The 24,272-nt window shown below is 35.0% G+C and overlaps 1 protein-coding gene across 2 annotated transcripts in view; it reads left to right on the forward strand.

The window, feature by feature from the left end:
• Positions 1-24,272, forward strand: part of LOC143916007 (LIM domain only protein 3-like) — a 121,760-nt gene that overhangs the window by 80,487 nt on the left and 17,001 nt on the right. For both annotated transcript variants that reach the window (XM_077436861.1, XM_077436860.1), the window contains exon 3: positions 4,962-5,049. In XM_077436861.1, the coding sequence (XP_077292987.1) occupies positions 5,004-5,049 (46 nt within the window). In that variant the 5' untranslated portion in view covers positions 4,962-5,003. The remainder of the gene's footprint in view (positions 1-4,961; positions 5,050-24,272) is intronic.

Genomic DNA, 24,272 nt, shown 5'->3' on the forward strand with positions numbered 1-24,272 from the left:
TTCCATTATTTTTATACTTTAGTTTAGTTATGTAATGTGCTATTTAATCATATTATAGCTTTCATTCCTTTCCATTTCATTTGTTTATTTTGTATTTACCTTTTTCATTTGTTTTTTATATTTGTAAATTTCAATTTCTTCTTATATTCTATCTTATAACCTTTTCCAATTATTTTAATACTATAGTTTAATTATGCAATGTACTACATATTTTGTCATGCCTTTATTCTTTACTTTTTAATTTGTTTTCCTTATATTTATCTTTTTCATTTTTGTAAAAATCTATTATTGGACTCGGGTGTTACATATATTATTTATTTACTTTTTGTGTTTTTTATACCTATCTCTGTACATCCTGTCTGTTGATTTTTCAATTAATAAAATAAAAATAAAATAAAAATAAAACACTGACGGGACCCGCTCTACTGGGACGTAACTGCTAGAAATCCCTCACTCACATGAAGATCTCTTAGACTTTTATCACTCCAATGCTTCAATTTCCATAAAAAAATTGATATTGTACACACACAACTCGCTAGAATCGATATTTATGTACATACATACGTTGTATTGTCTTATAACTTGGATTTTGAAATTGTGTGCAATATCAAACAATTGTCAATAATGCGATACAGCGTATAACATTTTTCCGATCGAGAAACTGTAGCGTAAGATTAAACCGGCAACCATTTTAATCTACTCCAGAACAAATTGGCAATTCGATTGATTTTCCACTACGTATAAGTGTATCGAATAAAATACAATACAATTTTTGATTAAATTTGAAAGCGTTCAAAAGTAAGCTACAGAAAACAATTTTTATTTGTGTCAATACATGTATCTCAAATCTATTTGGGTATTGAACTTTTCATTGATATCTAATATTCCTATACTCTGTGCAATTTTTGATCAAATTTAAGAAATAAACGTACCATCTAATAATTGGAATTCTAAGCAAGCAACTACTACAAACAAAAAAAAAATACAACATCAGCATTTCTCTGTATTCTATAAATGCAAACAATGCCATAAAGATTTCTTACAAATACAAAGTCCATACTACATAGAGATGCAATAACAGTCATCCGCTGTATAATAATATTCACAATCGACATGATTATAATCGTGATATTGTTCCAAAACAATCCCAAAGAGGGGAATTCACAATACATAGTTTCGTCGATACACCAATAACATAGCATGTGAACGTGTGTGTCTAATATATATAAAAAAAAACTAAAAAGAGAACGCGAAGCACTCGGTCTTGACCATTCCATATCCTCAACCCCTTCGGGCCCTCCCCCTGAAGGCGCCCATCCAATCTCCATCTAATCCGGTCATCCCGGGGAAATTCATCCCTCGCGATGTGCTCCCCGGAACATTCGGGCCGAAACACATCAGATATAAATCTGAGATAGCGCGGGTCCATCTCGTTTTGAATTATACGCGCGGCCTGCTGCTGCTGCTGCTGATATTGCTTGGGTGGGTGGGAGGGCATCGGGAAAGGGGAGGTAGTCAGAAGTATACAACTTTTTTATTATTATTACATTCAAAATAATAATTCTAACAGAAACATCCATTCCCGTGATAATTTATCTATTTCAATTACTAACACTCTAATCTAAATAAACTACTTCTTGCATAATTTAAGACTATTTTCAATACCAAATACCATATTATAATAGATTGAAACCTTGTTTAGACGATGTATTATTACGGTTACACAATATTCATTAATTGTAATATTTTACGTAAAATAACATGGGGTATATTTTTATACACTGAAATTGTATCATATAACATATTATACATACCTACATATATATATATATATATATATATATATATATATATATATATATATATATATATATATATATATATATATATATATATATATATATATATATATATATATATATATATATATATATATATATATATATATTATTCATATTCGAACACGATACAACTAGTAAATTATATATCTACAAGCGCAAATACACTTTAAGCAGTCGCCAGTTGTAATATAAAATATGAGTTTTGACAGCGTGATGTTTTAATGAATGCTTTAGAATTCAATAATGCGTTAATATTTGCTATATATTACGAATAAAGGTAATTAGTACTGTATTATGATAACTCTAAGAATGTGTTCAAAACAAAAATGTGACTTTCCAACTCAATTTACTAGTCGATTGACGTTTTCACGAAAACCTTACCTCTCCGTCTTACCTGGTACCAACCTATAGTTGAAATGTATTTTCAGTTATAATATATTTTGACCAGTTGGAATATAATTCACCAAATGAATCAACTACGTGGGTTAGACAGAATATATTCCAACTAGTCAAAATATATTACAACTGAAAATACACTTCAACTTAAACGGTAGTTGGTACCAAGTTAGATGCAATAAATTCCAAATAGTCAAAATATATTTCAGCTGGAAGATACACTTCTACTGTAACATACATATATACCAAACAATTTAATTAAAATAATATGTTCAACAAAATAATATGTTCAAAACAAAAATTACAAGCTTTTTATATAATTGTAATTCTGAATTTTCAGACGTTTTATTAAAGCTGTATGCAAAAATCAATTCACACGCGAAATAATAATAGAAAATCTCAATAACCACCTTTAGTCATGGCATTCATATATTACACAATATTTCAATTTGCAACCGTCCGATCAAGGTCACTCCAATGTAAAACGTATACCTATAAAGTATACCAAAGATTTCCAACTGAAATTTCAATATCATGTTATCGTCCAAATTCATACATTTTCCGGACTTTCCTCGAACGAACTTGCGGACGGTTACATAGACGTTGCATCGACAATATGCGGTTTATTTATTTATGCGCGTATATATTAGCCTCCGGAACGGCTATTGTTTTCAATCCGGTCTTGTAAAGGTTGCGACAAAATGTCCTTCAACCCCTTCTGGGCCATCCACATACACACACACATACCCCCACACGTGTACACACGGCGCGAATCTAAAGTATTCAAAGCAATCTTCAGCTGAGCCATGGAAGATGCATAAGGATAGTATTGGACAAAGTTTCTCGGTCGTACGTTTCGTGTGCGGGCCAGCACCCCCATCCTCCCACACCCACCCCAAATCCACCCCCTCATCCTCTCACCCCTAGACCGCGGTGCATACTGAAAAGCAATTTCGACGGCTATCTTAACTGCCCCCGGCCCGATACCCCACTCAGGCCTTTCGGTGGGCGGCATACATAGGGGGGGGGGGGCGGTGGGTGGTGAGTGGCTCGACCCGTCCGCATCCCCAACCCCTTCCCGCCCGGCCCATTCAAACGTGTTCATATTTTATTGAAGCCAATAAAGTGGATTCGCCGGCAGATGTATGGGCGGCGCACGCTCCCAACCCGCGGCACCCGTTCCCAAAGAGAAGAACGGGAGTGGGCGGTGGGAGGGTTGGCGAAATTCATTTTCCGGTTATACTTGAGCAACATTACTTTCGGTTAGTTTATTCGCCGAACGCACATGAGCGGCGCTCCGATGCCAATTTACGATTGGGCCGGACACACGCGGCGCACACCTACGGTAAATATCCTCTGTACAGATCGGGCTTTTTCAAAACCTGTATCAATAGATTGATTGGATGGATTGGAGCATCCGAAAGCGTTTTGATTAATCAAATTATCATATTGGGGAAAAACGGTATATTAAATAAACAGTTGGACGTTTCAAAATAGTAATTCGCGCACGTGTTACTGTATATAGTAGTAATTTAACATCTAGTAAGTACATATGTAACTTCACATGTTGTTGACTTATACAGATATGATACAATTTGTAGAGTTTCTGTAATTTATATGTACAATTCTCTAAAAAGACGTCTCTAATAACAGTTAACTTGAGTAGAAGTTCAAATAAATAAGTTCGAATGTCAAAATCAACGGAAAGCTTGATATTACTACCTATCTACGTAGTTCTCAACAAACTGTATTGGAATTTTGTTTCTAATATCTCAAAAGTTTCAAAAGCTTTTACGTAGAAAGATTTTGATTGGAATATACATATATACTAGTGATAGACCCGATTATTAGGTTCTTCTTGTAATGCCACAATGGTGTAAAACTTTTAAATAAAAATCATATATACATATATATAAATACAGTTTTTTCATGATTCTGCGAACCAAAACTCACATATGTACATATGTATGTACATACAAAGTCTCGTTCGAAACTATATATCAGATGTAGAAAGTCTTTGAGTTCTTTAGTCTCATTTATCATTTTTTTATTTCATAATGACATCATTCAAATCATAGAGGTTTTGCCGAAAAATAAATAAAATATAGAGACCCTGCATTCAGTATATTTGGAAAAATAAAATAAAATATAATTCCTGATCACTCGCCATCCATCACTGTGCGACAAGTGTTAACAGAATGTGTTATGCTTGTCATTAATTTTCGCTTTTTCCTATAAATCTGATCAACACACTGATCTTTGATATTATATATTTGAAAGGGTAAAAAAATAATATATCAATTTATTAATGATACAATATTTCCCCGTTAGTCTGTTGTCGAATGGCATGAAATCCGACATCCGAATACGAATCCAGCTAACGACGACCAATTTGGCTAATCCTAACAATGAACTGCCTTGTAAAATGCCTAACCAAAAATAAAACGAATTCCCCAGCCAGTGATACTCTATCATATACGCTCAGCTTTAAAAAGTTTGAGAATTGCCGGGCTCGTGGATAATTGGTGAGCTTTTCTCGCGGTGTCAATCCGCCAGGTAACGTACGACGGCAGCTCCCCTTTTAACGAGATACCTCTGGAACACCTGCCCTCCAATTTGCATACGTCAAATCTATACAAAATTATTGTAAAACCTATATATATACGAAATTCACTTGAAACTTTTCGCATAAAGACTAATATGTATTTTTTATTATTTTTTCAGCTATTAGCAAACGCTGGGCATGACGCGCTCGCCCATCCCGACATGATCCGCGACCCTCCTGCGATGCACAAGCCTGATAATGCCACCGGTAAATAAATTACAAATATTTCATTTATTCTAACTGATTATTAAAAAATATAAATGTATGTATATAATCGATGGCGCTTTGTCAAAATTACAAACTGTCGCAATTTAAAAATATAATTAACTTAATAGTTTGCTTCGACGATGAGGCTTGAGATAATTTAGCGAGCGATAGACGCAACCCTAATAAGCCATGACGTGAAATTAATGAAGTGTCTTGAGCGGATTGATCGACACCCCTGCGATCGGTTTCATGGGTGGGGGAAAGGGGGGGGGGAGCTCAACACCGAAAAGTTGACAACCTATGATGAATGTCATCAATTTTCGAACGAGAGAAATTTTCAATCAATGCCAAAATTTGTATAATGTTATCTATCTATAATACAATGCTAATGATGAATCGTCATTAACAACTACATAATTGAGAACTTATATGTATTTTTTAGTTTAGTTTAGTAGTTTAGTTTATATATAGTTTAGCAGTTTTACTTAATAAAAATGTTCCTTCCCTTCTCTTACTGCAAGAGTTTTATCGATGATTAGAAATTTCTTTCGCAATTAATTGCCTTTTTGGAAAAAGACTCTTTTAACACCTGAATATTATCTGTTCGTCAAAAAATACTTAAAATACGTAAAAGTTACTGACCATTTATTGAAAAAAATTACCATTTAAATTGTTACCCTTTAAAATACATACTACACATAATAATGCTATCTATACATATTATATGTATTATACAAACACAAATCAAATAAGAAAGCTAATATGAATTCAATAATATTAAGCTACTGAAATAAACCAAATAATTTAGTAAAAATTTTCATCTACATACATAAATTTAAATTTTAAAAACTTTCAATTCTAAAGCGCAAAAATCATTTAATTTATTAATATATCTTATCAATAATGTGTTCCACAAATCTTGCATTCTAATACATTTCAAAAGAGTTTTAATAGATATTTTTAAATGATTTGTACACTGTTTTCACCTCAAGAGGGCATATATAAAAATCTATTGGGCCGATTTTAAAAATAAGAAATAGCCATATGTATGTATATTCATTGTAAATGTGTATATATATTATTGCGAAATATTTGTAAATACTTACATACATATTGAGTATGTAGTATATCTATATAGATTTTTTCAATCGATGAAAATTAAAAAAGCCCAAAAATCAATACAGTATTTTAGATTTTTAGATTAATTAATAATATTCTTTTCAATAATGTGTTCCAAAAATCCTCCAATCTAATGCATTTTAGTAGTTTTTTTTTTTTCAATTATTTGTACTCAGTTTTGACCTCACGAAAGCGTATTTCAAAAATTCTATTGACCTAATTTTAAATATAATAAATATGTGTACATTTTAACTGCATTATTGAACAATAATTGTAAATATGTACATATATTGAATGTGCTCATGTATAGCAACCTTTTTCAATGGAAGAAAATACGCCTCTTTTACTATTGCAAACCATAACAATAACCTTCATGAGAAAAAATCAGTATTCCTGTTTATATATATATACATATGTATTATTTAATAACGCGAGTCTTATATTTTCAAAAAAAAATTCATATATTAATAAGTATCGTATTATACATCCTTTTGTGTGTGGCTTCACAAAATCGGCCTTTCGCATAACTAATCCGAATTTTATTAAATCTTTTGATCGCCCCGAAAAATTGTCCTCACACGCTGCAACTCGCAACAACGTATCACATAGCGGACATATTTTAAAATTCGTATACAAAATCCCGGCGGGACAGAACGTTTGAAAGGCAGTATACTTACGGTTCAATTACGCGATCGATTTTGGCCGTGAATGGCCATGATTAAGGCTTTCGGATCGATTGGCCCGCCACCGCACACACTACAATGAACGAAAGCCCGTTCTTTCCGGAAGGTAAGGGGGAGGGGGCGCTTTGGCGAGCTTTCAAAGCTTTTACGCGAATTTTCCCCGGGATATACACTTTCAAAGGGGGTCCCGCGTCGAAACCTTTCAGGCTTAATAATGCCGTAAGGAAGTGAAATATGCTCTCGGCGAAATAATTGTGCGCCGCCACTGGCCACACAACTGATTTTACACCGGGTTGCGTCGTAAATAAGATTCGCCCCTACCGGCCCAATAAACAAGACTTTTTAAGAAACTATTAAAAACATTTTCATTTTTTCCTTTCAATACGTAGTCGTATCTACTACGGGTATGAAGCGTGATTTCGTTATATTTATTGGACTATAAATTTTACGTAGTAAATTTTTCATTCCACTTACGCGCCAGACTTTTATTATCATTATTTGCATTAAATTTTAAAGGCTAAACCCAAAAATTTTCAATACAAAACAAAATCTTTAATATTATATATGTACATATTTAGCTTTCACAAAAAATATATAAAAACAAAATATATTTCATTTAAATAAACCTACCATACTTACCAACCGAATAATTGCTCTAATATACATATGTACATGTGTAATTAGTTGCATTTATCATTGTAATTTTTAACTTTAACTACATATCGTGATTGTGAGAAAATACGACCTGGGTATTTTTACGTAGAGATTAGGTAATTGGTGATCGTAGACCACTGGTTTACCATCACCAATCGCTTGATCGCACGCTCGCGCCAAAAAGGCCTCGACGTATGAACAAGCTATGTACAACAGCCAATCAGATCTCGCGATCCATCGACCAATGGCCTCTCAGTGCTAAAAGTACACGTTGTGTATTAATATTCGTCGGTTTTGTTCCGTGCTTCATTCCGAGCTGGGTGGTCGACCACAATAAACTACCCCGATTTTCATCCCGATCTTAAAAACCCCTCAACACGTCAACGATACAATATTTTGACTGATTTATTACAATCATCTATTCATCTGCAAAAAAGAATCTCAACTATAACTCTGTGATCACTTTTCAACTTACGCGACATTTACAAAGGTTTACTAGCGCATCCTTCTTTGTCAAAACTTCGGCTTCATGTAAGTATGACAAATGTGTACAAACTATGCAAGTTGATATGTCAAACTAAGAGTGAAAGTTATAAAATTGAATGTTGAAGATAGAACTTCTAGTTTAAGCGCCCGTTGATTTACTTGACTAAAGTTAAAAATAAACTTCCATAATCTACCTATAACTTCATTAAGTGCACTATATAAATAGGTTTTTAAGCTTTTTTTCTATAATGCTGTATACTCGAACTTAAAAATAAGCTATAAATACTGTAGCGTAGATGTGTAGAGGGGTTTTTCGAAATCTTAGTGAAAGACGCTGCGAGTAGTGATAGAGGTAATTTATTGTTGTTAGCCAGTTCCGAATGAAGCAGGGAACAAATCTGCCGAATCTACAAATCTGCCAAATCTACCAAATCTACATAGCGTATAGAGCACAGATAGATCATTGGTCGATGGGTCGTGAGACCTTATTGGTTGTTGTATGCGGCTCGCTTATACGCCGAGGCCTTTTTGGCGCGAACGCGCAACCAGGTGATTAGTGCTAGTAAGTGGTCGACGAGAATAAATCACTTAATCTTTTCGTTACAAAACTAACAAGAGAAACATAGAAGAAGCTTGTAAAAAATATGTATGAAAGAGACAACGATATCTGTATCAAAAGCTGTTGGAATAAACCTATAATGTACATACATATGTATGTACTGTAAATACGGTACGCTTTCACTTTCATCTTGACATGTCTAATCATCTCACACATCTCTTACACAACATTAGTGAGAGATGTGCGAAAACATTCACTGGGTCATTATCCATTGAGTCATCTCTCAAGCAGCAATAAACAGTAGTCTTTCATGACCCTTGAACCTTCAACTCCGCAACAATATTATACGATCATCCCAACCACTCGAAGACTTTGGCACCACACACTCGAACAATATTTATTTATGATCTAAATTCGACAAAAACAAAACAAACTCTCATCCAATTCAACCTAATTTATCGTTGACGATAATGGGAAAATTCAATTTGAACCCGACTCGTAAAACGTTCCATTATTAGCAAGAACTTTCCACATACATATATACATATGTATACTGCTCAAGTAATGCAAAGTGACGGTCGATTCCAATCAATCTAATGGAGTCCAATCTTTAGAAAATCTGAACCGGCCCTGAACACGTCCATCCACGTTGTCTGTGCTCCGCAAGAAGCTTTTAAATCTAAGATGTATTTCTCCGACATCCCTCTTCCCCAGAAGCCCTTAGGTGTCGTTTTCAATATGCAATAAAATGTTGAGTAAACGAGTTCCACACATACACACACACACATATACCTATGTATTTCGTGTGTATTCTCGACACAATACACCCCTGGATGTGCGAGAATACAACTTTCGCTCGCCCTGTCGCACAACCCTTAATAAATACAGTGGCGTGAAATTAAGCGATGTTTACACGCTTCGAATTAATTTGATCGATATAAATATAAATAACGTATATACAAGTTATACGACCTGCTCGATATAAATATATGTACATATATCATATAGGTAAATGTGTTTGTGTGTGTATATGCTTCTATGCACGTTAGTCATAAAACGTAATTTTATGTCCCGGTGAAAGCGAGTGGAAAATTTTTATATCGAAACACTTAAAAGGGCTGAATTTTCCGAATAGATATTTTTTTACGAGCGCTTTTTTTGCGTTCGCTCAACCACCGAAGCTGCAGATATGCCATTTGTTATTATTATGATTATAAACCGTAATCATGTCTGATGTTGAAATTGACAATTTTGTATCGTTTTGTACTTTTGATATAATTGATTAGATTTACTAGCCAGCAGCATTATAAGGTGGTTACATTAATGCTAAACACCGAGAGGTTGCCGGGTTCCATTCTGTGAGTTGACCTCGATATAATCTATATCGCTGCTGGTCAGAGTTAGATATTTGTGACTCCAATTTGATCATTTCCCATCCCATTTATCTGATTTCATTGTTAAAATGCTATTTTACAAATTTATTGAAATAGTTATGGGCAGGTAATGTAGCGAGAAGAATGGATGAAAGGTGGACAGAGGAATGGTACCTAAGAGAATGTAAAAGGGTGTAAGGAAGGCCGTAAGAAAGATTAGCAGACGAAATTAGAAAAAGTATGCGATACGATGGATGATAGTTGCGCAAAACAAAGACGATGTGTGTTGGAGAGGCCTTCATCCAACACTAGATGTTGAATGACTGTAAACGATGATGATTTATTTTAAAGATTTGGTTTTTTAAATCTTTACAGAAGTTATAGGGTGTCCATTCTAAACTCGAATAAAACTACATCATTACCTATTCATATACATATCATGCATATGTTACAGTGAAAGCATATTCAAGCAGTGAAAATGTATCAAATAATGAATTTACAATGTTTAACTCTATAAATTAAACCTTACAACCCAATATTAAATGAATAGAACCAACCCTTACTTAACCTAACCTATCCTAACCCTTAAATAATACCTACCCTAACGATCTAATCTTCAATTAATAAAACCAACCCTGAAAATGTAACTGGTTATGATTTCACTGAAACGTTAGTGAAAATACATTTTCACTTGAAATATAATTTCACTGCGACACATACATATGTGTACATATGTATGTACCTACATATATACATAAGGATGCCTGTATTTAAAAAATCATAATTTTTATTAATATTCGATCTACCATCCAATGGCCAAATACAACCAACAACCTTCATATTCTTCCTATTCTATCCTTAATTTATTGATTGATTTCCAAGTCAAAAGTTAGCATCGAAAATAATTGAATATATATTTCGATTTATGTATATGTATATTCTACAATTTCCATATTCGCACATGTGAGTTTTGCGAACCAACTGGAATGGATCGGTTACTATTTGTAGTGAGCGCCCACCTAATTTTCAGTCCTTCACCCCTTCAACCCCTACCCCGACGGGCTATTTCCTCCGGGAGGAAATTGGCACGAGAGACGATATCTACTTTTTGTCAACCACACGTCGGTATTTGCATGCCGGCAACTCTACCACATTCGGAGATTGGATGTTGACGAGATGCCACCGCCCCCGTACAACCCCTTCACGCCCGGAATTTACTCACATACACATGTATATATATATATATATATATATATATATATATATATATATATATATATATATATATATATATATATATATATATATATATATATATATATATATATATATATTATTTATTATTACTGCTATCGTACGTGTGCAATCTTTAAAGCGGGCCAAATCTGCGAATCTCATCCGAAAATTTATTTTCCTCTAAAGTCCTTACGTCACGGGAAATCCAATCATAGTAGAGGCTGGCGGCTGCGGCCTCCGCAGGCCCTTCAATATTGTTTTAAGAGGAGAGAGGGGCCATAAATTTTATTTCGCGCCACTGCCCCAGTGGAGTTAAGGCGCCTCCCAGGCCCACAAGCCATCTCCCAGACTCCATCCCCTCCGAACAACCCATTTTCATTCACTTTGCCTTCTTTTCTCGTTGTGAGCACTTCTCCTGATTTAACCCTTTGCCGATATCAATATCGCCACTGATTTTGAATAGCAATACAAATAGTCATTATATATACAACTATCCACTATAAAATATTTTTGTGATGGAAACCATCATGCATCAACTGTTATATAGGTATTTCAATTATTTTGACTTAATTAGCATAATACAAAAAAGGTCACAGCAGACAAAAAGCATTCACAGAAGACAAGTATTTCGTAGTATCGTTAGTTACAGAGCTATGACAAAGTCTACGATTGAAACCAAGGAACAAAGCCCTTCATTAATGTTTTGTTCGACAAAAAATTATAATTCCCAAAAAAAAATTCCTTCATCATTACGTATTGTTTTGATTTGATTTTCAAATGCGTTTATTATTACGAAATTATGTTCAAAATACATCTTACATATATCTATGTATTTTAATAGCTACTGATCTACTGATCATTTTCTATTTTACAATTTAATTTAATTTGGTTAGTAATCATAGTATTATATTATGCTAATGTTAATGTACGGCATAATAGGAAAAAGAGCACAAAAACCTATTGTATAGATGACAAGCTGTAAACAACAGCCAATAAGGTCACGTGACCCATCGACCAATCATCTATCTGTACTGTACATGCTGCGTACAAATATTCGGCGGTTTGTTCCATGCTTCCTGGATGGATTACTACTACCTCATCCAATGATCTTTCTGTGTTGAGTGTACACACTGGGGTATAAATATTAGGCGGTTTTGGTACGTGGTTCATTCGGAGCTGGGAAGTCACTACTACTGCGTCTTTCACTCCGATCCCAAACCCCTCTGTACGTCTGTACGTCTGTACAAAACCCCTCTGTACGTCCACGCTACATTATCATACTTAAAACGCAATTTTTTACGCATAATTCTTGAACCATCATTTAATAATATTTTTGGATTATTTAAAGACTTGTTCGGATTGTACTGTGAGCAACATCTTTATCTGTTGGCATATTAGTTGCTGGTGATTTAAAATCCGTTAGATTCTGACTGGTCTACTGGAAAAACTCCACGTGAAGAGTCACTTTAAAGTTGTGTTTTCTATGAATTTGCCTATATGTATGTATGGTTACCTATTCATATACTAATATAATTCAAACAGCTCGCTGCTCTAGTGAACATAAAGAGGTTCGCCAGACTGAAAACCCATAAAATATACTGGTAACAAACGGGTTAGATATGAAAACAACCCAAAGTGCAAAATAAGAAAATCTAAACTTATCGTGAAAGCTTGGATACCCCTGGTCTCACGGTGGTCCGTCGTATGAGCGCCACTCTCCGTCATCGCGGAACCCCTGGCGGAGTGCTTCATTGTAATCATCCGTACAAGACAATCCCATTAGGGGGGCGAAGCGCCACATCCCTCCCCCTTTCACCCCTACCCAATCCCACCCCGCCCTTTCCTGAAAGCTTCCTGGGAAACCAAACTCAACCCAGACGACTGGCTCCCCCCTCGCTCCCTAATCCGGCCGTCCCAAATCGAGTAACGCGATACACGCGGAACTTTACGACGCGCCAAAATTGGTTCTGGCCTTATTAAAAATCAAAATTACCCAAGTTTTGTTTCATTTAACAGCGCTCCCGACCTCACCCTTTCTCTACCCGACTCCCCCTTCGTTCTAAATTGGCTCGATTTTCAATTCACTCCTCGAAAGGGTCTCACTTAAATACGCGTTAGCAATTTGGATAAACTGTTACATGTTTCAGTGATATCTCAGACGATGAAATGTGTACTCAAACTACATACGTATGCAGATTTGATCCATGTAAAAAATTACATATTTAATCAGTATGTATCTTACTCTTTTTACATTTTGTTTGTTACCATTCAAACTTTCCCACATTGTCTTTCAATACATTTACCCCGATATCAATTTCAATCATTTAAATCTGTCTACAATTTATGCGACTGCATTAAGAGGTGTGTTTCATTTTTTTTATTATATTGAAACTTCTACTCCGTATCCATTTGGAATATGCGGTATTACTTACGGATCTCTGGTAATTGTTTCAATATAGGAAGACCAATTTGAGAGCACTAAACTTTTAATCTATGTTTGGGAAGTGCGGCGCTCCGAATATGGGTTTTCTTCAATTTCGCTTGCGTCACGGAAAACGTATTAAGAAGTTTTGACGTGGAGACGTAGTGAAGGTGGGGTGAGAGAAAGGGGAGTAGGTAGGAGGTGAAACACCACCCATCCTTTATACCTCCGACACCATCGATACGAGAACAAGAACTTAGGGCTAGAACCCAACGCGCGTTGATGTCTCTTTAATGGCACTCTCTAATTCAACAATATAAAATGACTTCAATTAAACAAAAAAGTGCCCTAGATCTGGAAAAGAATTGGAAGGGAGTTAAAAGCATCTGAGGCGGGTTGTGAGGCGGTAATGGTCTGCGACGTCGTTAGTCCGCTAAGGCGCCAGACTCCACTGCACCGAACTTTTTTAATATTGTAAATCAAATTTTAATTTAACGGCCGGTCATTACAGTGTTGACAACATACATCGCGCAGCCGGGCCAGGGCTGGTTTTATATCAATTTCGTAATTTTTAATTAAAAAAGTCGCGGCGGCGGCGCCCGTTCCCGCCGACAGCGACTCACCGTACTTTTTTAATAATGAAAGTGTCCCCGGGGCACAACCCCACCCCCTTTCGCCCCACAGGCGCTGCACCCCCTAAGGGTGGGGCTCTTTCTTCTCCCACCGTGAGAAAGAGCCACTACCCCCCAGAGGAATGGGTGGCGAAGACCGATGAGGTGGAAGAACACTTCGTCGATCCAAAACAACAAATGTATGTGCAACGGTGAAATCAATCTTGGATACAAATCCAAGTGCACTTCCTTTAATTTGATACGAGATTTCTTTTACACGGAACGATTAGTTTCCGGATAACGGAATTGATTCAAAAGATTACTAAACATATCATATTCCGCACGTACAAAATAAGTAATCATACCTTTCAAAAATATTTAAACTTAAAATGCTCATAAGAATATGACCAATGTGGAATCAGTCACCTTACCTGTCAGCTTATAAATGACATGAGTTTTTTATAACCATGTAGTATTTATTTAAATGCCAGTTGAGTTTATTGGACGACCTAAATGATGTGTTCTTGTGAACACACACCCAATTTTTAACACATACCCGAACATGCAGATCACCAATGTATCGAATATGTCAGGACAGTCGAATCTTTCTATAAAAATAAGTTTACAAATATAGAAAGTTTATTTAACATTTAGTTAGAAGATGGTTTTTTCGCTCAGCCCGGGCGACCTCCAAACAGAAGTTTTTCGGTAGTTACGCACAAGCTCTTAAATAATGTATCCATTATTTTAAATGATTTCGACATCATTGCCATCACTGAGACCTGGTCTCATCCTTCTATTAGGGATGGTGAGCTATTTAACACTAATCACTTAACTGCTAATTTGGCTGTTTTACATGCTAATTTGGCTATTGACTGTTAACCAATAATTTAGCCATGTTTATTGTAAGAATTTTTTGTTCTTAATTTGTGCACTCGTTGCTTTATAGCGATCTATTAGACTAGTGTGCAAGGTTAATAAAAAAAATAAAAATAAATTCAGTATATAAAGTATACAATTTAAAATATAATAATTTAAAAAAATAAGAACTTATTTAGTATGTTTTTTTTTTTAAATACATACGTGTAAATTCTTCCATCTACATATAAAGGCCTACCCTCTGTCCTCAGAAAAGATGCGCATAAATGATTGTCAGTGCAAGAACCTATGTAACTTGCGCATCATTGAAGTGGACCTTAATGAATGGAATGACCACATACATACCGACAGTAAAGCTGTGTAAATTCAACTTTGCAAATAACTTGGGTAATATTCAGAATTTTAATATGGATTTTTTAACTATTATAACTAACGACCAGACTTTATGACGAAAACGTGTAAAAGATCAAAGGAATAGTTATCGCATGACGGTTGATCGTCAAAGCACGCGTCCACCATAAACGTGAAACATAACTTCACTGAAAGTGAACGCTTACCCGATACTGGTGAGTATTACATATACATATGTAACAACGCAATATCAAGAAACGATATGAATTGTTTATTTTTAATATTTTTCATACATATGTATGTATGTATGCGGATATTAAAATTCGTGCAGTGGTTCGCGGTCGTTTAATATTTTGGCCGTACGGTGGTTCGCGCGCTGAATCAAACGCTGTGTTCAATTACGCGAAGCCGTAAATAAATCCGTACGAATGGAAACGTCGGTCGTAATTAACACCGCGCGACCCCCAATTGTGGGGGCGGCGGATTATGGACGGGCGCCGCCACTCAGGATTAACGTCAGGGGTAGCCAACGACTCTTTAAATCGATCAGATCATAGTAAAAGTACATGTTCATACGATTGAACGACAGTGTAATTAATACGCACAGAAAAAAATAAGTTGAATTACAGATAATTACAACAATTTCAAATACAATAAAAAAATATATTCTCCATGGTACCGTTAAAGGTTGTCCCAAAGCGATATTTGCTTTTACACATATAATGATTTCATAAATTTTTCTTATAGCTTTGACACAATTCTGCTTCTGACAATTCACAATACATAGTTTTCAAAAATATCAACATTTGTTAGTGCCGCCAAAAAAAAATCCACTACTGCTAGTAAATGTATCCACCGGTTTTTATTTATTTAAAAAAATAGTGCAATAAATTTTAATAAAATCTTCTTCTTCTTCTAATGCCGAATCCGTATTCGGACGTAGGCGACTACCATGGGCAGACATCGTTTATGGCCCGTGCGAATTCTTCCCTATCATGGGCAAGCCGAAATAACTTTTCGAGACCGAGTCCCATCCATGACCTGATGTTCCGGAGCCAAGAGAGCTTATTTCTCCCAAGCCACCGTTTGCCTTCTATTTTCCCTTCTATGATTGTTTGTAGAAGGCGATATTTGGGGCCGCGAATAATGTGGCCAAAGTATTCCATCTTACGGCGCTTCACCGTGTCAAAAACCTCTCTCTTTTTATGAAGAAGCTGGAGGACTATTTCGTTTCTTACATGCTCCTTCCACGAGATCTTTAGCATCCTCCGGTAACACCACATTTCAAAGGACTCTATCCTGTTCATAGATGCCACTAACAGCGTCCACGTTTCGCATCCGTACAGCAAAATCGACCAAACATAGGAGTGCAGGACTCTTAAGCGCAATTTCATAGACAACAACACAAAACTTTTTTCATGCTGCCGAAGGCATTTCTTACTATTTCGATCCTTCTTCTTATCTCCATTTCGGAACTGACGTCCGTATTGATCATTGCTCCTAGGTATTTGTATTGTTCGACCTCTTCAATCATTTGTCCGCGCACACTCAGGTTTAGTGGATCCGTTTTTTCTTTACATTGACCATTGATTTTGTCTTGTCGATATTAATAGACAGACCACATTTTTTACATGAATGATCAATTGCGGTCACTCGGCACTCTCAGTCAATATTGCCGTATCATCAGCGAAACGGATATTATTTATAATTTCGCCGTCTATTTTTACTCCTATTCGACTATCGACTGCCTGGTTGAACACCATTTCCGAATACAGATTGAAGAGCATGGGCGACAATACACTCCCTGCCATACCCCTCGACTAATTTCTAATTTTTCAGTTTCCAAGTCTTCAACCTTCACGACAACAGATTGGATCCAATATAGGTTCTTCAAAAGGGCAATATCCTTTGCATCTATCCCAGTTTGGTTTAGTGCATGGATTAATTTGTCATGTTCCACTCTATCAAATGCTTTTTCAAAGTCGATGAAACAGTATATCCTCTTTTTGAAATCCCTACACTTTTGTATAATTATTAATAAAATATTTTCAGCATACTTTACCTTTGCTTTTAAATTTATGATACACTTAGCGGCTCCTTTGAATAGCAGGTCGAAAATAGTGTTGAGTGTTGGCTGATTCTTCGACTATACTTCGACTGGACAACTATACAAACTAGTCGAAACAACGATTTCTTCTAAATTCAAAACAATTCAACTAACATAAAATTGAATTTATTATATTACGATACAACTAATAGTCTATTTTGTAGTACCGGTATTACCAAAAGTCGTATATATACATATGTACATGCGTTACTGATCAATCAAATATTTTAATTCCAATTCATCATTGTATTAAAAAACAATACACATCGCCCCCATATTGTGACCATTGGTAAATTGTACCAAAACGAATAGGGATAGTTCTACGTCAGATATTGTTATGGTTATATATGTAAGTATAGCTTCCAACTTTACATACAAATCGCACTTCCCGATTATCCCCATTTGGGTTTGTATTGCCGATATTTTCAGTACGTTTCTTCGTTAGTTGGCGTCCGGTCCGCGGACCACCAGTTGACGAGTCCTTCTTCTGCAAAATGAAAAGCGGGTTCCGGCGGGCGCGGGCAGGAAATTAAAAATCCGGAACGGCGCGCTGAAAGTTTCGCAGTAGTTTTTCATTAGCCGCCACGGCTATTGGAGGGTGACGAGGCAACTAAGGGAGAGACGAAAGGGTGAGTGGGGGGTAAATGAGGGGTCAAAGTGGACGGGTGGCTCGACGGGTGAAAGGAGGAGGGGAAGATGAGGAAAAGTGGGTGGAAAAAGGGGGGGGGGGTGTACTATTTAGAATCCCCTCACAATAGAACCACAATGTGATACTACCGAAGCTATGTAATCCTAATGTTATCACCTATGTACATATATATGAGCCGTTATATTTGAAATTGGCAAAAGTTCACATTTCTTCATTTTGAGAAATGTAATACGTTTGAACTGAAAATTGAACTTCCGCCACTTTCAAATATAAAGGCTCATATATTGAATATAATATAACATATAACTTTGCCTAGATTTTTTTAAATTTTACTCACAACTATCCACAAAAGATAACGACCTTGTTCTAACATGAAAACACAAGTAAAATATTATATAACAGGAATTGTGATTTTCCAATTTGAAGCATATTCTTTCTTTCCGTGCGCAGACTTGAGGCCGAATGGACACTTGGCTGGCGGACGTTAGCCCGATGGACATTTGACCAATTGGGTATCGAAATTACTCAAAACTCACCGAAAACAGATACAAATACAGAATATAAAAAAACAAATTTGATATTTTTGATAAATTAACAATTTCATTCGACTAAATGACCGTTGGTCTTAAGTCCTTTCGGCCAAGTGTCCGTCGGCCTAGTATCCGTCGACCAATTGTTCATTCGGCCAATAGTCCGTCAACCTTTCTTTCTGCCATATTAATCTGCCAATCTATACTAAAGTTGCTTTATAATATATAAAAACAAGCTGATATAATTCTAAAACCCTTTTTACAGTGGAACTAGTTCTATGTATACAAATATTTTTAACATTATTTAGTAATTTGATAAAAATTCAACTCCAAAACTTATATACATACTCGATTTAATATGTATGTAGTGAACTTCTGTAACATTTTTACTATTTCACATTTTGTGAAGTTTTCTTTGGAAAGGTTTTCTCCATTTGCTTTCTGAAGCAGAAGGAATGAAAATTGAAAATAGATATTGATTTCAGTGAGTAAGATTGTTAAAATTTTCAATTTTGTATCCATCTCAACAATTATTAAATACATAATCGGCAATTTCTGACAAAATACAATTGATTTGAATTTTTATAATCTTCCAAAATATACGAGCAACAAAACATCGAAATCATCATGAATATCGGATGAATTTTAATTTTCCCACCAGTATTTGAACCTCTTCACTTGTGCTACACGAAGAGTGATAAAATACATAATAGTGATAAAAATTCATTTTGCATTACTAGAACTGATACTATTTTTAAAAAAATTGAAAAGATTATCCACTCCAGCTGTTTATCTCACACGTCGTATCACACATTCCGACAAATCCGAATGAAAGCAACGATACTGATAATCGATATTAAATTCTAGTCAAAGTTGACTTATTATAGAAGAGGCGTGCTTATCCTACCTACCCACGTAAACCCAAAGTGTCCGACATACCGAAGCGTGCACAGGCATGCTAGGTCAGGACGCAAGGGATGATGGGAAGAGAAGACGGGGGTGGGAGGTGGTATATTGGCAAAATTTAATATGTCCTCCGGTGATATGTCGTTCGTTATATTGAAGCTGTTTCGTTCTGTCAGCAACTTGAATTATTGGTTTCATACAGACTGTCTCGTTCGCACTGGGAGGGCGAGAGGGACTGGGAAGTTCTGGAGTGGGGGGGGTAGAGGGCCCTTCTCCCGCATACTTATGCGGATTTGATTTATGGGCAGCTGATGTGTGATATTGAGGACGCGCAAGACTGTGCCAACATGTGAATGAAACTTACCACCCACCCACCCCTCAGCCTCCCACAAACTCACCCTCGCCGACACGTCAAATGGGCCGATAATGAAATATTAGCTTTTCGTCATACGTCACTCAGATTCAAAATTGTTTTTTAGATCATTTTATTAAACCGCTTTTTGTTATTATGGTTCGACAAATACACTCAACTTGTGGGAAATGTAATCTATCAGCTTGCCGGCAATTATAAACATTTTTTCATATAAATATGTACATGCATAACATATAGTAAAATTATAACATTCTAAACTTCAAACTTCAAATATCGTATATCCTGAATATAAATACATATGCACAGCTAGGCGAAGTACCCAGCGTTTCTTGTATAGACTAAAATTTGGTGTATTCAAAATAAAAATATTGAAAATAGAACTTTTCCAGAAGTTTTTGAATGAAATTTGAAATATAAGACTTTAACACCTTCCAAATATGTTAAAGATACATGTATACCAAATTTCATAGTTCTAAATTAAAAACTGTACATTTATGCATACGATAGTAACAAATATTTTACTTTATATATTTAATTTATATTGTTATAATTTAGTAAACTAATAATTGTAGTGTGTTAAGTCCGAATATTCTTAAAATGACGTCGGTTCTAATCCATAATCAGATTTACCTGCAATATCAGAAGTTATCAAATTCGAATCAAAAAAATTGTTTATCACAGAAACTGCTATTATTTTATTTATTTATATATTTATAGTAGTTTTGGACCATTGTCGCTTTACAGGAAGAACCTAATGCGCCACAATGGCCTACATTATGATACAAACATATGATATGTCATATTCTAGTTGATGTTACTTTCCCAATACAAAGGGCCTTTTGCTAGATCTGATGTTGAAGATTTGCCTCTTCCCCTTATTCCTCCCACACAATAATAAATACAATTTTCTCACAGCTCCCCATTCTCACATTACATTTTTATTTATTTATTTTAAAAAAATAGTTGAGACCAATTTTAATAATGGTTTGTCAATTCTATAAAAAAAAATGTAATAAACACACAATAAGAATTTATCAAAATAGAAGAACTACAAAAACCCATTAATTTTAAGAAAATCATCATTGTTTATTAAAAAAAGCCTTAGATTTTAGAAATTAATAATTCTTTCGGTAGACTATTCCAAATTTTTAACCTCTCTATGTATTTTAAACAAGAAATCTCTAATATTTGTGTAAGAAATATCTTTTTGGAGTCAAAAACCTCTTAGATGATATTTTTACTAAACGTCAGGAGATTAATCATAAAACAATTTCAATGGTTATTTATAATTTTGTTAACTTCAATTAGATCACCTCTCATTATTCTCCTCATAAATGTGGAGATATTAATTCTTCTCAATCTCATATATTTTTGAATTTTTTCTCGAAGCCCTTCCAATTCATATAATATCCTTTTTAAAATGAGTATTCAAAATATGTTCAAACATATGCTGAAAATATGTTTTACGTACGACAGATACAATTTTTTTTATCAAAGCGACTACGTTCGAATTAAAATATCCATTATTAAAAAATAGTGGTAAAAATCTATAATATAGTATATAGGTGTGAATAGCGAAAGTCCACTAGTACCCGACAAATATCCGACTGGATGAAAATCGGCACATAAAGAAAATAGTAGAACTGTGAAGAGGAGCGAGCGCTCGCCGTGAATAAAATCGGACTGTTCAGTTTGGTTAGGACCGTATAAACTTTTCGAACGGTTTTCTTTGGTTTTAATATTTTTAGTATTCAGCGGGGCGTGTTGGCTTTCCGTCAAATATTCAATATTCGGCACAGTGTGCGTTTGACCGCGAACCACCCCTTGGCAACCCCTGGCCGTCTGGAGTAAGGGGGAGAGCGTCTTATTGAAGTTTGAAGAGCGATCCGTGGGGTGCGTTCACACCGCGTTATTTGTCACTTTGGGTAAAAAAAACCCCATACTTAAGCGTGAAAACAATATGTCGGTTATGGCGATTGTGTCTCACCTTAGCAGCTTAAAACAGAAATCAAATCATTCCCTGCAATTCTGAATTTGAAATTTGATCAAAATGAAATACGGGCGCGATATTGTTAACTCTTCAAGTATACATGTCCGTATATATATGTATGTATATATATATCGAAAATGAAATGATATATTGAAAGACTGAAAGTTTCGTCGCATCCTCAGAAAAGTTTAGAGATTGGCATTATTTCACAGAGGTCCAATATTGGCTGGGTCCTTCCTTGCGATATTAACGCTGGAACACCCCCACATAACAAATGAGGCTTTATTGGCATCCTGCTAACATCCTACAACCCCACCCATCATATCCCACCCCACGAATCCACCACCGTCAAAATATGAATAAGATGATTCATAAATAACGAACAAAATTGACATTTTTCTATTAGGACGAGTTCTACGAGTTCGTTTTATATCTGTTCCATTTTTGCCAGGACATAACATTGAGAAAAGTTTTACATACAAACATATGCACAATAAGTTAAAATATTTCAAAATTTAACTCTTCGCTTCAGTTATTTACTTGCGCATATTAAAGTGGAAAATCATTGGACGTGAGGACTTTTCAAGTCATAACAACGATCATACATCACTTTCAGAACTGTAAAATACTTCAATTTAAAATATTATTCCTGTGCCAATTTTGTTCCGTTTTAGCCTATAAACTCCCTACTCTTCGCACAAAACTTTTGCTAGATTCCGGTGAATTATTGTACAAAGTTCGGTCGCAATTAATACAATATATAAAAGTAAGAGGAACTTACACGTAGTAAGTACTTAAACAATATCCGTACGTGGTGCAATTTAATTACATTTACCATGGACTTATTTGAAATATAATATTAAAAACATACATATGTACACGTTACGCCACGATGAGAAATCTTCTCGCATCTCAGAATGCCTCCAGTTTAATTATTTTCGATAGTTCCAATTAAATTTTATTAAATAAGATAAGTTTTCAAGTTAATTGCCACCGTTCACAGAACGCCTCCTTAATTGGATACGTTCGTACGTGGCGAACTTTTGCTTATAAAATGTACGTATTTCGACTTAATTAGTTATTAGCGCTCGAATCGAATAGTTATTAATTAAAACTAAGTTAAATATAATGGTGCTTGCACATCGCTCTAATTAATAATAGAAATTGATTGCGTTGTTAATTAGTGGGGGACCGAGCGACGCGCACAATCATCCTACCAATTGTTACAAAGCCAATTCTAATTACCATTTAAATGTGTATCATTTAAAGTCGCATTGCGAGGGTAAATCAAAAAGCGAAATCATTTGACATTTGAAAATTCGTGCCAGAAGACTATCAAATCGACGTTCTTGAATAGATTTTGCCAATTTACGCAGTCTTGTCGATCAAATCCAATTAATTCATTATCAAATCGAATGGATTACAATTTTCAATTATAAAATATACCAAAATGAAAATAAATATCTCACTAATTGTCGATGTTGATAAATATTTAAATATATAACTGCCTGTATGAATATCATATACGCTGTTGGAATTTCATAATGATAACATCATGTTTTCGGATAATGAGATGTTAGTTAGTGATAGGTCAAGTAAAACACAAATGTAAGTATACCAATTATACCTACTTATATTCAAATTCATATGAAATAATTATTGCTTTTGCACGTCGAGTGTTTTGCTTGTCTCGTTTGTGCAAAAAATATGCATATTAATAATGTTATTAAAGAATGTGGTCAGTAAGTGTGTAGGTATAAATTACAATCCATTGTATAATAGCATTCGGTTGTACACGTGTAGCCATTGAGTTTTATTCTAAGGCATTCCTGAATGATTTATACACACATAAATATATTATGTATGTACATTAAGAATTGTGTTCAATTTTTTATTCATTTCACACCGAGTATACGCTCCGTAGATATGCACATATTATATATTTCTTATATTTATTGATAAATTGAACAATTGTGTTATTTTTTTAACAAATATACATTCCCCTCTATAAAATTACGCTGAAAATTTGGTATTGATTTGATTGTGGATAGATCTACGTATGGATACAAATATTTTGAAATTCTACATACATATATAAATCCTAGGCAAGCAATAGCTTTTATAGGATGAGAACAAAAGAAATACATAGACAGATTGTAATCAGGATTGTTTTGGATAGATTTTGCATTAAAATTCATCTGAAAATTCAGCCATAATATTGTAACGTGGGAACATGGGAGAGAGCATCCACTGTCTAAGTGAATTCGTAGGTGAACAATAGAAACCCCGGATTAG

Source organism: Arctopsyche grandis, chromosome 8, assembly GCF_051622035.1.
Source record: "Arctopsyche grandis isolate Sample6627 chromosome 8, ASM5162203v2, whole genome shotgun sequence".
NCBI classification, from domain to species: Eukaryota; Metazoa; Arthropoda; class Insecta; order Trichoptera; family Hydropsychidae; genus Arctopsyche; species Arctopsyche grandis.